Below are 13956 nucleotides of genomic sequence, written 5' to 3'. Positions count from 1 at the left end.
GAGGTCAGGGCGAGCTGCGTGTGGGCGAGCGGCGTGTGGGCGGGCTGCGTGTGGGGCGAGCGGCGTGTGGGCGAGCGGCGTGTGGGCGAGCTGCATGTGGGCGAGCTGCATGTGGGCGAGCTGCGTGTGGGCGAGCGGCGTGTGGGCGGGCTGCGTGTGGGCGAGCGGCGTGTGGGCGAGCGGCGTGTGGGCGAGCTGCATGTGGGCGAGCTGCGTGTGGGCGAGCGGCGTGTGGGCGAGCGGCGTGTGGGCGAGCTGCGTGTGGGCGAGCTGCGTGTGGGCGAGCGGCGTGTGGGCGAGCGGCGTGTGGGCGAGCTGCATGTGGGCGAGCTGCGTGTGGGCGAGCTGCATGTGGGCGAGCGGGCGTGTGGGCGAGCTGCGTGTGGGCGAGCGGCGTGTGGGCGAGCTGCGTGTGGGCGAGCTGCGTGTGGGCGAGCTGCGTGTGGGCGAGCGGCGTGTGGGCGAGCTGCATGTGGGCGAGCGGCGTGTGGGCGAGCGGCGTGTGGGCGAGCGGCGTGTGGGCGAGCTGCGTGTGGGCGAGCGGCGTGTGGGGCGAGCTGCGTGTGGGCGAGCGGCGTGTGGGCGAGCGGCGTGTGGGGCGAGCGGCGTGTGGGCGAGCTGCGTGTGGGCGAGCTGCGTGTGGGCGAGCTGCGTGTGGGCGAGCGGCGTGTGGGCGTGCGGCGTGTGGGCGGGCGGGTGTGGCGTGGTCACCTCGATCTGGTCGATGGTCTCCTGATACTCCTTCTCTCTGGACTTGAACAGACACTCGGTGTCTTTGATCACCTCCTCGATGGACTCCTCCTGCTGCTGCAGCTGCACAAACAGCAACACTCCAACATCAAGGATCAATCTGTCCACTCCAAATCAGAGAGAGAGAGTGTGTGTGTGTGTGTGTGTGTGTGTGTGTGTGTGTGTGCGCACACACCTCTCCCTGTGTTTCCACTCCCAGTGGATATCCTGGAAAATCTTCCCAGAGCAGCAGAGTTTCTTCTGTTTCCTCCCAGGCCAGACTGTCACAGTCATCCTCGAACTCACACTCCCTCCTGGACCCCCCCCCCCACACACACACACACACACACACACACACACACACACACACACACACACACACACATTAGACATATATAGTGAGAGGGTCAGGGTGCTGTGTTGGTCCAAACACTTACAGCTGATTCAGCATCTTCTGCATCTGCTCATTGATTTGATTTGCAGAAGTGCTGCAGGTCTCCTCGTCTCTAGCCCCGCCCCCTTCGCTCTCAGACACGCTAAGTTCGTCTCCATCCCCCTTTGCCGACTGCCCGCTCTGTTTCCTGGCGCGGCCGCTCAGGGTGGAGGGGGGCGTGGCCACCTGCAGGGAGGAGGCGTGTTTACTGAAGTGAAGGTGGGAGATGTTTTTCTGTCCCTCATGAAACACGAACCTGGAACATGCTGATGAAGGTGGAGGGGGGCGTGGCCACCTGCAGGCAGGAGGCGTGTTTACCTGGAACATGCTGATGAGGGTGGAGGGGGGCGTGGCCACCTGCAGGCAGGAGGCGTGTTTACCTGGAACATGCTGATGAGGGTGGGAGGGGGGCGTGGCCACCTGCAGGGAGGAGGGCGTGTTTACCTGGAACATGCTGATGAGGGTGGAGGGGGGCGTGGCCACCTGCAGGCAGGAGGCGTGTTTACCTGGAACATGCTGATGAGGGTGGAGGGGGGGCGTGGCCACCTGCAGGCAGGAGGCGTGTTTACCTGGAACATGCTGATGAGGGTGGAGGGGGGCGTGGCCACCTGCAGGCAGGAGGCGTGTTTACCTGGAACATGCTGATGAGGGTGGAGGGGGGCGTGGCCACCTGCAGGCAGGAGGCGTGTTTACCTGGAACATGCTGATGAGGGTGGAGGGGGGCGTGGCCACCTGCAGGGAGGAGGCGTGTTTACCTGGAACATGCTGATGAGGGTGGAGGGGGCGTGGCCACCTGCAGGGAGGAGGCGTGTTTACCTGGAACATGCTGATGAGGGTGGAGGGGGGGCGTGGCCACCTGCAGGCAGGAGGCGTGTTTACCTGGAACATGCTGATGAGGGTGGAGGGGGGCGTGGCCACCTGCAGGCAGGAGGCGTGTTTACCTGGAACATGCTGATTAGGGTGGAGGGGGGCGTGGCCACCTGCAGGCAGGAGGCGTGTTTACCTGGAACATGCTGATGAGGGTGGAGGGGGGCGTGGCCACCTGCAGGGAGGAGGCGTGTTTACCTGGAACATGCTGATGAGGGTGGAGGGGGGCGTGGCCACCTGCAGGCAGGAGGCGTGTTTACCTGGAACATGCTGATGAGGGTGGAGGGGGGCGTGGCCACCTGCAGGCAGGAGGCGTGTTTACCTGGAACATGCTGATCATGTCCTCACAGTTCCTCTGCTGGGCCACGTCACACAGGCGGGCCGTGATGTCGATGCGCCGGCAGATGTCCATGTCCACCTTCATGGCCTTCTCCTGGATCTTAGTGTCCAGATCGGACAGGTTCTGATGGACACACACACACACACACACACACACACACACACACACACACACACACGGTTAAAGTCTCTGTGCTCTCTGAACGCTGCAGACAGTCTGCAGACTCACGTTGCTGACGAGTCCTTTGAAGAGAACGAGTTCAGCCTTCAGCTGCTTCACCCTGAGAGCCAGCTCGTCCTGACACAGCTCGCTCTCCTGCAGGTCCTGCAGAGCACACACACACACACACACACACACACACACACACACACACACACACACACACACTGTAAGCTCTGTCCTCTTGCTGTAAACTAACGATGAGATAAACATGAGTTCACCTCCTCCAGCTCTGCCACCTTGTCCTGCAGGTCCATCCTGGCTGTGTACTCCTCCTCCCACCTGTCCACACACACACACACACACACACACACACACACACACACACACACACACACACACACACACACAGTGTCTTTACACTGACAGGAGAGAGAGAGACAGAGAGAGAGAGAGAGAGAGAGAGAGAGGGAGAGAGAGAGAGAGAGGGAGAGGTGAAGGATGAAATGATGGCGTGCGTGTGAATGATGATGTCAGCACCTCTGTGCCGTGTGATGGATTGAAACTGCACGGCTGAGATGATGAAGAGTCAGCGGGGACAGAAGCAAACAGTGCGGGGGGGGGGGGGGGTGACATCACTTCTGGCGGTCGCAGGCCTCTGCTGCATTGCAGGTACCAGGACAGAACTCAGCTGAGAGGAGGAGGACGCAGCTCGACTATATTCAAAATAAAAGCATGAGCTTAAGTCATATTTTAGAGGCAGGTTTTAGAGCTCACAAACACACTTTATTCATAGAGCTCTATGGATCAATGCGGAGGAACACAGAAACCTCTTTTTTCAACATGCTCTCCAGAAAATGTCAAGCGAAGTTCAGAGCGCCCCCCCACATTAGATCTTCCTGCTCGTGACGGACAGGAAGTAAGACAGCCCGTCCAATCCGAGGCTGTGGAAATCAAAGATGGTGGACAAAGAGTCTGACATGTTAGTGACAGTACTTGGTGTGAAGTCATCATGATGGCTCGTCTTGAAACCTTCACGCATGAACGCTAACAGACTTTTACTCCAGCAGGAAACATTCAGGAACATTTCAGTGTTTCCTGTTGCTGTCATTCACTTCCTGCTCTGTGCGCCTTTGAGGACAAATCACATTTTTTGAATTGAATTGTGTTTAGCAGCTGGAAGGCGTGATGACGTTTATTTCCTGTTTCTGTGCTCGGAGTCAAGCTGCTGTATTGTCTTTCCTGATCTCTGTTTGTTCCTCCTTTGTTGATGTGAGGAATTACAGATTTAGCTCCGCCCCCTCCAGATCTGACAGTACTTCAGGATGCACTGATGCATGGGTTCAACATTGACATCGGGCCTTTTGGCAGAAATGCATAACAATGCTAACAGATCCAAACCTGCAGGAAACACCAAACCCCGCCCCCTCAGCGTGACACCAAACCCCGCCCCTCAGCGTGACACCAAACTCCGCCCCCTCAGCGTGACACCAAACCCCGCCCCTCAGCGTGACACCAAACCCCGCCCCTCAGCGTGACACCAAGCCCCGCCCCCTCAGCGTGACACCAAACTCCGCCCCCTCCGCGTGCCACCAAACCCCGCCCCCTGAGTGGGTCAACGTTCTGAGTCTAAAGCAGGGGTGTCCAAAGTGCGGCTCAGGGGCCATTTGCGGCCCTTGAGAGGATTTTTTGCGGCCCTTGACTTCAATCTAAGAATCAGAAGATTTTACTTCCCTCATTCAGTCAGAATATTTTTTGTTATTTTTCTTTTTGTGTCAGTAAGAGATCTACAAAGCCTTACTATCCCCCCCCCCCCCCCCCCCCCCCCCCCCAGGTATTCTAACAGGACCGTTGTGGACTCCAGGGTCTCTTACCTTCTCTTGTACTCGTCTCTCTCTCTCTTCACTTTGGCCAGCACGTTGTACAGAGCTCGGATCTCAGGTGTGATGGTGTCAATCTGGACCCCGACGCCGTCCGGGTGAGTCCACGAGACCCCTGGACCCTGTGACGCACGACTCCCTCCCGCTGCCAAACCTGCGGGTGTGGTTAAAGGACCAGATAGTCCCGGGGAGGAAGCGTGTGGGGGGCAGGAGGAGGGGTGTTGGTCCCGCTGTTTGAGTACTTCTCATTGATGTTGGTGCTCTGGGTCGGGTCTACGGGACTCAGCGCCGGGCTGATGGAGAACCCGGAGGTGGTGAGGTTGGAGTTGGAGTCTGTGTAGGGGTGCAGGTGTTTGTTGTCAAAGAGAGGAGGGGGGTTCAGTGTGGGAGAGAGGATCCCTCCGGGCATGTAGGCTGGGTTGTTGGCGTTGTGGAGCGGGAGGAGGCCAGGTCTGGGCGGGATCGGCCCTATAAATCCAGTCTGGACCCCCATCTCTTTGGTCTGTGGCCTCTTGTGTCCCTCCCCTCCGCAGTTCTCCTCCAGAGCCTGCTGCAGCTGCTTCTCCAGCACCTTGTTCCTGCGCTCCAGCTCGTGCACTTTGGCCAAAAAGCACCTGAAGCGAAGATTCAGGGTCTTCAGGACGCTGATGTTCGAGCCCAGGTCGTTACGCAGCGCCGTGGCTGCAGGGGGCACGCGGTGCAGGGGGGCGTTCAGGTGCAAATAGGCGAGGCCTGAAGGCGGAAGGGCACCCAGGTCAAGCCCGGAAAACCCATCTGGGCCAAACCCACCGTGGTCCCCGAGGAAGTAGCCCGGGTCCGGGATGGCAGAGTCGGTCTGGCCCGTCATCTGGTGGTGCTGCTGAGGAGCCAAAAACCCGCTCTCCCCTAGGACCGGATTCATGCTCGAGTAGGAAAATCTGAAGTGCTCGAAATCCGGCATGAACCCAGACTTCTATTAGTTCAACTCTGCAGGTAAAACCCCGGATTATTCCTCCGACCCCGAATCAGGCCCAGCAGCCCCCTGAAGTCCTCCTCGTGGTCTCAAACAGTGAGCGGCTGAGTGAGTTCAGGAGCTCTGAAGGATGATGAAGACTGTGTTGCGCAGCTTCAACTCAGCGGCTCTCTGCGGTGAAATGAGATAACAGAGTTTACTTTGACGCTGATTTCTCTTCAGATCCGCCTGATTGATTCTAAACCTTTAAATTAACTGCTAACGACATGTGAAGCAGCTGTGATGAAGATGTGTCGTACCTGGCAGTGAGAGGAGCAGACAGCAGATTATCAGGTGAAGAGAGGAGTCGCGCTGCAGCAGAGCTGAGGACAGACTGCGGCGCTCAGTTACCGTACTGACGGTGGTAGAAGAGCAACGAGCGCGCTGTCAGGAGCTACCGTAAAGATCCCAGTAGAGGAGCCTCTGAGGCAAACAGACAGCTGATGCACTCTAATTATCCCCAAATGTTGAATTGTTTTGCATTTAAAAAAACAAACAAAAAAAACAATAGTTTCAGCTAAAAGTGGTTTGTGACGTATTTTTAAAAAAGCTGCACGGCTGATACTCAAATATCAAGACCAAGTGGTCTAACTGAGACCAAGACGCACCTCCAAAAAATCCTGATGACACGTCACACTGACGCAAACCGCAAGTACTGTGATTGGTCTGCTCAGAACGTCATTTCTGAAAGTTGCTTTCCAGTCACAACACAAAAAATCTCTCAACTCATCATTAAAACACTGTCACTACCGCCAAGTGGCGAATAATTCCTGAAGGGAAATATCAAAAAACATGGGCCTGGAGGTCACTGAAAGCACACAGAGACACGCCCCCCTAGTGGCTCTGCGGTGAATTGCAGAGCAACGCATTCCCTCGACGCAGAACTACGAATGCTCAACCACGCCGGAGACACGATGCAGAAGTATAAACTAGACTTTAGAGCTGTGAGGGCCGAACAGGAAGTCAACATGTCCCCCAGAGCTCCAGCTTCCTGCACACGGCCAGTCCCAGAAACATTAAAGGGATCCTTCACCCGTTTACATGAAGCTGTGTATCATTAGAAACATGAAGCTGTGTATCATTAGAAACATGAAGCTGTGTATCATTAGAAACATGAAGCTGTGTATCATTAGAAACATGAAGCTGTGTATCATTAGAAACATGAAGCTGTGTATCATTAGAAACATGAAGCTGTGTATCATTAGAAACATGAAGCTGTGTATCATTAGAAACATGTAGCTGTGTATCATTAGAAACATGTAGCTGTGTATCATTAGAAACATGTAGCTGTGTATCATTAGAAACATGTAGCTGTGTATCATTAGAAACATGAAGCTGTGTATCATTAGAAACATGTAGCTGTGTATCAGTAGAAACATGAAGCTGTGTATCATTAGAAACATGTAGCTGTGTATCATTAGAAACATGTAGCTGTGTATCAGTAGAAACATGAAGCTGTGTATCATTAGAAACATGTAGCTGTGTATCATTAGAAACATGAAGCTGTGTATCATTAGAAACATGAAGCTGTGATACACAGCTACATGTTTCTAATGATACACAGCTTCATGTAAATGGCTGAAGTATCCCTTTAACAGACAAAGTGTTAAAACAGCAGAGTACAGACAGGAAGTAGCTCCTTGTTGTTTATTCATAATAAATTTAAATGTACTCTTTAATCCAGTACACGTTAGGAGACGAGCAGAAACAGAAACATATTTTATGAAATAGGACGCAGCCAGAGCAGAGTGAACTTTAATGAATATAAATAATATATATATATATAATAATGAAAATCATTGACATCTTCTTTACTTTAAGGTTCGCTCTTCTATTTAAAATGTCTTAAGAAGAGAGAGAGTTTAAAGTTGTTTTAAATGAATATAAAGTGGACATCCTGCTCTCCTCCAGGATGCTCCTCTCCCTCTCCTGTTCTCACAGGAGTCAAAGGACTTCACTGCTCTCGCGATATTTCCATTTAGACCTCATCATTCCTCTTGTGCTCTCTTCACATCAACGCAAATTCCCGTTCATCAGATTTATCCGGGTCAAAGTTTGACGAAGCACGTGGTCATCCTCCACACACACCCTGACAGTGTTTTATATCACAGGGAGATGAAGATTTAAAACAAGTCGAGGAGACAAGGGAGCACCGAAGGAGACTCATGTGAGAAGTGGAACGCGATCCCGCGAGATTTCGATGAGTTGACTTGAGTAAACGCCACGTCTTCCCAGCAGCATCAGCGTGCAGTTACACACTGTCGGTTAACCGAACACATCACGGACAGGAAGGTGAGGAAACCCAGCGCGAGGACAGGTACAAAGTGAGAGAGTAAGACCTGCTAGTTAGCTTGTTTGAGTGTTAGCACGTTACGGTTACCGTAGCAACGCGTTAGCATGTGAGCTAGCAGCATGCTAACAGGCTGTCTCTGTTTAAAGTAAGCTAGTGGAGACTCCAGGGTCTAAATGGACTGGGGGGGCCTAAAGCCAGACCAGGGTCCAGATCCAGGTTCTCTTCAGGGTCAGTCTTTGACACTCTTTTGTGGTCACGTGATGTGGGAGATGATTCCAAACCGTGGGACGTCCAAAACAAACCCAGACCGTTCAGGAGCAGAATCTAAAGAGAGCAGCTCTCTGATTGGTCCTTTCACTTCTTCCCTCTCTGCTGTCATGGTGGAGCGTGCTGGACGCCACACAGCCTGGTTTGTGATGGCGTGGACCCGACGCCGTGGTTGAGCATGCGCAGTTCTGCGTCGACGGAACGCATTGCTCTGCAATTCACCGCTAAGCCACTAGGGGGCGTGTCTGTCCTTCTGTGGTTCTTCGACCTTTTCATGCATTCTGCGACTTCCAGCGCCGTGTTTTTCCATTCAACGTCTGGAAGTATTCGCCACTTGGCGGTCATTATAGCGTTTTGATTTGTAGAGATGGTCGTATTGTCCGTGTCTGCAGCTAACTTAAAGATGGCGTCCTATCACTGTCGTTTGTAAACGTCTCCTCATGGTTATGGCGTTCATTGCGTTGTCTTTGGTCTCCGTCTCACAGGTGATATTATGGGCTGTTTACGTCTGCTGGTACTGAGCGCGCTCACTGTGCTCCTGTTGGCCTCCCAGCCAACCCAATCTCACAGCCACTCCCACGGCGACCACGGACATGGCCACCATCACCACGGCCACTCCCATGGCGAGGATGAAAACGTGAGGATGTTCCATGGAGCGAGCAAGTGGAGCGCAGAAGCCAACCTACCGTCAGAGGAGGAGGAGCATCACGGACACGCCCACTCTCATGATCACGGACACGCTCATGATCACGGACACGCCCACGATCATGGACACGCCCACGCTCATGATCACGGACACGCCCACGATCATGGACACGCTCATGATCACGGACACGCCCACGCTCATGATCATGGACACGCTCATGATCACGGACACGCTCATGATCACGGAGACGATCATCAGGAAGAAGTTGGTCGGTTGCTGAAAGAGGCGAGAGGCCACGCCCCCTCACACGGGGGAGAGCGCGTGAAGCGGGACGTGGTGGAGCTGTGGACTCAGGTGAGCTGGTGACATCACAGGTTTGAAAGACGACCTTCAACTTTGTCGCTGTTGTTAACAGTGTGTGTGTGTGTGTGTGTGTGTGTGTGTGTGTGTGTGTGTGTGTGTGTGTGTGTGTGTGTGTGTGTGTGTGTGTGTGTGTGTGTGTGTGTGTGTGTGTGTAGGCTATCGGAGCGACCCTGCTGATCAGCGCCGCTCCTTTCCTCATCCTGTTTCTGATCCCCGTTCAGTCCAACAGCGACCAGCACCAGAACCTGCTCAAGGTGCTGCTCAGCTTCGCCTCCGGCGGCCTGCTGGGCGACGCCTTCCTCCACCTGATCCCTCACGCTCTGGGTACGTGACGGGTCCACGAGGACGCCGCCTCTGTTTCTGCTCACTTTGTTGCTGACTCGTGTTTTTTCTCCTCAGAGCCGCACTCCCACCAGGAAGAAGGTCACGGACACTCGCACGCAAGCGAGGAGTCACATGACCACGGACACTCTCACGGTACCCTCTCTGCCGCTCCTCGTCGATGATGTCATCAGTGTCATCAGAGTGTAATGTCCTTTATGTGTCTCTCAGGAGCCGCTCACGCTCACATGATGTCCGTGGGTCTGTGGGTGCTCGGCGGGATCATCGCCTTCCTGGTGGTGGAGAAGTTTGTGCGTCTGCTGAAGGGCGGACACGGACACTCGCACGGACACTCGCACGGTACGCTGCCCCCGTGACTCCTCCCTGAAACAAGAAATCTGACATCAGTCGCTGCTCTGAGGCTGACCTGAATTTTAAACTAGTTGACCTTTGACCTCAGATGCCCCGAAGGCGAAGGCGAAGGACAGTGACGGAGAAGAAGAGAAAGAAGAGAAGAAGAAGAAAGAGGAGGCGCAGAGCACAGGTGAGCGTCACTCAGATCTGAGAGTGGGCGGCGCCCTCGTGTGGTCTCTGTGGGTTATGACACGCCGGCCTGAGGGCAGAAACTCACCAGAGCCGGGTTCCAGATCAGGGTTTGGTTTTTGGCCTGCTGCCGGGTCGTGTTTTCTTTTTGTTGCCTCATTTGCATGTTGACTTCTTCACTCACGTCAGCGCAGGAATGAGCAGGGGATCTCTGTAGACCTGCAGACCTGGCCACGCCCCCTCCAGGAACCGAACATACTTCACATACTGTTTCTCTGTTCTTGGTTCCACGTTGATCTGATTCCTCTCACGCTCGGTGTCTGTAGGATCAGACTCAGCGTTACATCCTCTCCTGCTGCGTTGGAATTATATTTATCTTACTATTTTATTTAAGGCCATCCTCGTGGGGGGGGGGGGTTTGGGCAGGCCATCCTTGTGGGGGGGGGGTTTGGGCAGGCCATCCTCGTGGGGGGGGGGGGGGTTTGTTTGTTTGGGCAGGCCATCCTCGTGGGGGGGGGGGGTTTGGGCAGGCCATCCGTGGGGGGGGGGGGTTTGTTTGTTTGGGCAGGCCATCCTCGTGGGGGGGGGGGGGGTTTGGGCAGGCCATCCTCGTGGGGGGGGGGGGTTTGGGCAGGCCATCCGTGGGGGGGGGTTTGTTTGTTTGGGCAGGCCATCCTCGTGGGGGGGGGGGGGGGGTTTGGGCAGGCCATCCGTGGGGGGGGGGGTTTGTTTGTTTGGGCAGGCCATCCTTGTGGGGGGGGGGGTCTGGGCAGGCCATCCTTGTGGGGGGGGGGGGTCTGGGCAGGCCATCCTTGTGGGGGGGGGGGGGTCTGAGCAGGCCATCCTCACCAACAGTCCAGAGGAACCAGCTCCCAGAAAAAGGAGAGGTTAGAATATAAAGACAGAGACAAGCAGTAATAAGATATGAAAGCTGGGAGAGAGAGAGATCAGAGATCCTGGTGCCAGTTCCCCCGGTAGTCTAGACCTATAGCAGCAGAACTATGAGCTGGTCTAGACCTGATCCAGCACTAACTACAAGGGCTGGCTGAACCTGAACACATCCCTCCATTGATGTGTGGTGTGTTCAGGTGCTCCCTGTACAACACACAATCCTTTGATTAGAGCAGAAAGACCGTAACGTGACCCGGACCCTCAGGTCGTGAGGTCATCAGGTGCTGAGGTCACCTGGTGATGAGGTCACCTGGTGATGAGGTCACCTGGAGCTGAGGTCACCTGGTGCTGAGGTCACCTGGAGCTGAGGTCACCTGGTGATGAGGTCACCTGGTGCTGAGGTCACCTGGTGCTGAGGTCACCTGGTGATGAGGTCACCTGGAGCTGAGGTCACCTGGTGCTGAGGTCACCTGGAGCTGAGGTCACCTGGTGATGAGGTCACCTGGAGCTGAGGTCACCTGGTGCTGAGGTCACCTGGAGCTGAGGTCACCTGGTGCTGAGGTCACCTGGTGATGAGGTCACCTGGTGCTGAGGTCACCTGGTGCTGAGGTCACCTGGAGCTGAGGTCACCTGGTGATGAGGTCACCTGGTGATGAGGTCACCTGGTGCTGAGGTCACCTGGAGCTGAGGTCACCTGGTGATGAGGTCACCGGGTGCTGAGGTCACCGGGTGCTGAGGTCACCTGGTGATGAGGTCACCTGGTGATGAGGTCACCTGGTGATGAGGTCACCTGGTGGAGGTCTGTCAGTACTCGACTGTGTTTCGTTCTTCTGATCTTTGTTCTCTCGTCTTCCCGCCGTCTCAGACATCAAGGTGTCGGGGTACCTGAACCTGGCGGCCGACTTCACTCATAACTTCACGGACGGTCTGGCCATCGGGGCGTCGTTCCTGGTCGGTCCAGCGGTTGGCACCATCACCACCCTGACCATCCTGCTGCACGAGGTCCCACACGAGATCGGAGACTTCGCCATCCTCGTCCAGTCCGGCTGCACAAAGAAAAAGGTCGCGACCACGACTCGTCCGTGAAAACGCGAGGATTGTGTCCGCTGATCGTGTTTAACCGTTTCCTGTTTCCCATCAGGCCATGTGTCTGCAGCTGCTGACAGCCCTGGGAGCTCTGGCCGGCACAGCCTGCTCCCTATTGGCCGAGGGCGTTGGTGCTGCGGCGACCGCCTGGATCCTGCCGTTCACAGCCGGCGGGTTCGTGTACATCGCCACGGTGACCGTGCTCCCTGAACTGTTAGCGGGCCGCTCCAGTCTGGGACAGTCTCTGATGGAGATCCTGGCCCTGCTGTTCGGGGTGGGCATGATGGTGCTGATCGCCGAGTACGAGTGAGACGCCGCCGAGCGACACAAACTCCTTTACAGAGTCGGACAGACGGACCGGAGAAGGTTCGAGGTCAAGAACGGCGGTTTGAGATCAGCTGGATTCTTCTGTCACGACGTGTTCTCTGGTTTTTTAATGATTGTGTTCTGGGACAAACGCCGACAGACGGCCGATGGATGATTTCTGTTGTCTTGTGTTTTTTTTTTAGTCGCTCACATAAAAGAAACAACCTGTGGGTCCTGTTCAGAGAGCGCCCCCATCAGGACGGGAGGTTTTCCTGTTTTCCATGTCCGTGGTCGATTACCGTAAAACCCAGATTAAAGGTCCCTCTGAAAGTCTCATCTGAGCTGTGTTTCACTGTTTGCTTTAAACGCACCATGATGACCTCATGACGGACAGAAGATGGCGCCCCCAGCGTGTAGCACGGGTGTCTGCCGTGTGTCAGTCGCTCGGGTGATGACGCAGGCGTAACGAGTGCGTCCTATACTCTGGATTTTACGGTAATTTTCTCGCCATCGCTCCACATTTCCTGTCGACTTGCTGCTTGTTTAAAAAACCGACATCCCAGAGGCGAGAACAGGTCGGTGTGACTGATGTTACTCTTCAATAACACCGTCTATCTCTGCATGAATCCTTCTGACTCTTAATACAACGATCTGAGCATGCAGAGGATTTCTTCACTTTTATTTTGGCGGGATTTACACTTTAAATCACAGCCGACTGGAGCCCTTTTCTCCTTTTTCAACCCTCAAATGTTGAGAGCAAAAATCCTGCCAGGTCTGAAAACACAAGAATTCTTCTTTACTGTCTGTTTCTGATGGAGATATCATGAATGAGTATTTTGACATTCCACAAAATAAAGTGCAAGTTGTGGCCTCAAAGGCATCGTGTCGATAAATCTTTAATTTACAGGTCTTCAGTTTAAACTGTTATTACCAAAGCTGACCACACGAGGGAGCCAGACATCCGTCAGTGTGAGTTGAAGCTTCCTGTCGGCCCGACAGGAGCTCAGGACTTGATTAAAGGGGGCTCGATGCTCCTCGAAACAACACAGCTGAGATCTCCAGAATCAGGTCCCAGCGGGGGCGGCTCAGTCCGAAGGGACTTGGGTTGGGAACCGGAGGGTCGTCGGTCCTGATGCGGACCCAAATATGCAAGTTGGTCTGGTAGCTGGAGAGGTGCCAGACCACTTCTCGAGCACTGCTGATGTGGCCTTGAGCAAGGCACTCAACCCCCACCAGCTTCCAGTGGGGCAGCCACCGCACTCTGACATGTCCACAGGTTCTGCATGTCTCAGAGAACCACACGTTCCCCCTCAGGGATTAATAAAGAACGTGAAACCTGGCAGGTGTTTTCTTTCATGTGGCTAACTTCCTTGTAAGTGTGTGCGGGGGGGGGGGGGGGGGGTGTGTGTTATGTGCTGACCCACATGCTGACGTGATGAGCTGCAGGTGTTTATCTTTAGCCTGTCGATCTGATCTGATCTCTTTTCATTTCCTGATGGGTTCGAGCCAGCTGCACCTTCACACACTGAAGAAGAGCCTGAGAACCACCAACAGTTAAATACGAGCGCTAACTCTTCAGAAAGGACTCTAGTAGCTGGTCACACTCTTGGGGGTGGGGGCTCGGTTCTGATTGGCTGCAGGGTGTCCGCTTGACCAACAATAGACTTATTCTCATATAGCAGCAACATCACAGATCTATATTCACATGTTGAGTACAAATCAGTCAAATCTGTATCTGAGAATCTACAAGATCACAGAGAACTACAAGATCACAGAGAACTACAAGATCACAGGAAGAACTACAAGATCACAGAGAACTACAAGATCACAGAAGAACTACA

At 54.4% G+C, this 13956-nt stretch overlaps 2 protein-coding genes across 3 annotated transcripts in view; one reads left to right on the top strand and one right to left on the bottom strand.

Moving 5' to 3' along the window:
• Positions 1-5564, bottom strand: part of LOC306838983 (non-homologous end joining factor IFFO1-like) — a gene marked incomplete at its 3' end in the record, with an annotated part of 5928 nt that extends 364 nt beyond the window's left edge. The window contains 9 exon segments of the mRNA XM_079367423.1: positions 16-813; positions 926-1043; positions 1167-1348; positions 2352-2492; positions 2598-2693; positions 2810-2870; positions 4403-4530; positions 4532-4613; positions 4615-5564. Coding sequence (XP_079223549.1) covers positions 16-813; positions 926-1043; positions 1167-1348; positions 2352-2492; positions 2598-2693; positions 2810-2870; positions 4403-4530; positions 4532-4613; positions 4615-5348 — 2340 coding nt within the window. The 5' untranslated portion in view covers positions 5349-5564.
• Positions 5565-7028: 1464 nt separating this feature from the next.
• slc39a7 (solute carrier family 39 member 7) lies at positions 7029-12991 on the top strand. Of its 2 annotated transcripts, none has more exons than XM_079368002.1 (8): positions 7029-7691; positions 8445-8959; positions 9124-9292; positions 9368-9409; positions 9626-9649; positions 9750-9833; positions 11589-11785; positions 11865-12991. In XM_079368002.1, the coding sequence occupies exons 2-8, from the start codon at positions 8453-8455 to the stop codon at positions 12117-12119; spliced, it is 1278 nt and encodes a 425-aa protein (XP_079224128.1). In that variant the 5' UTR covers positions 7029-7691; positions 8445-8452; the 3' UTR covers positions 12120-12991. The 2 variants fall into 2 exon arrangements, with proteins under 2 accessions (XP_079224128.1, XP_079224127.1); XM_079368001.1 differs by having other exon boundaries at positions 7030-7691; positions 9368-9445; positions 9521-9649.
• Positions 12992-13956: the final 965 nt, after the last annotated feature.

This window comes from Symphodus melops, assembly GCF_947650265.1.
Source record: "Symphodus melops genome assembly, chromosome: 18".
Taxonomy (NCBI): Eukaryota; Metazoa; Chordata; class Actinopteri; order Labriformes; family Labridae; genus Symphodus; species Symphodus melops.
This window is presented reverse-complemented; position numbering and strand designations above follow the sequence as displayed.

Coding starts and splice junctions, on each gene's coding strand:
- slc39a7 (XM_079368001.1), top strand. CDS start 8,453: ATGGGCTGTTTACGTCTGCTGGTACTGAGCGCGCTCACTGTGCTCCTG. Junction 8,960..9,123: donor TGGTGGAGCTGTGGACTCAG/GTGAGCTGGTGA, acceptor GTGTGTGTGTAG/GCTATCGGAGCGACCCTGCT. Junction 9,446..9,520: donor TGACCACGGACACTCTCACG/GTACCCTCTCTG, acceptor TGTGTCTCTCAG/GAGCCGCTCACGCTCACATG.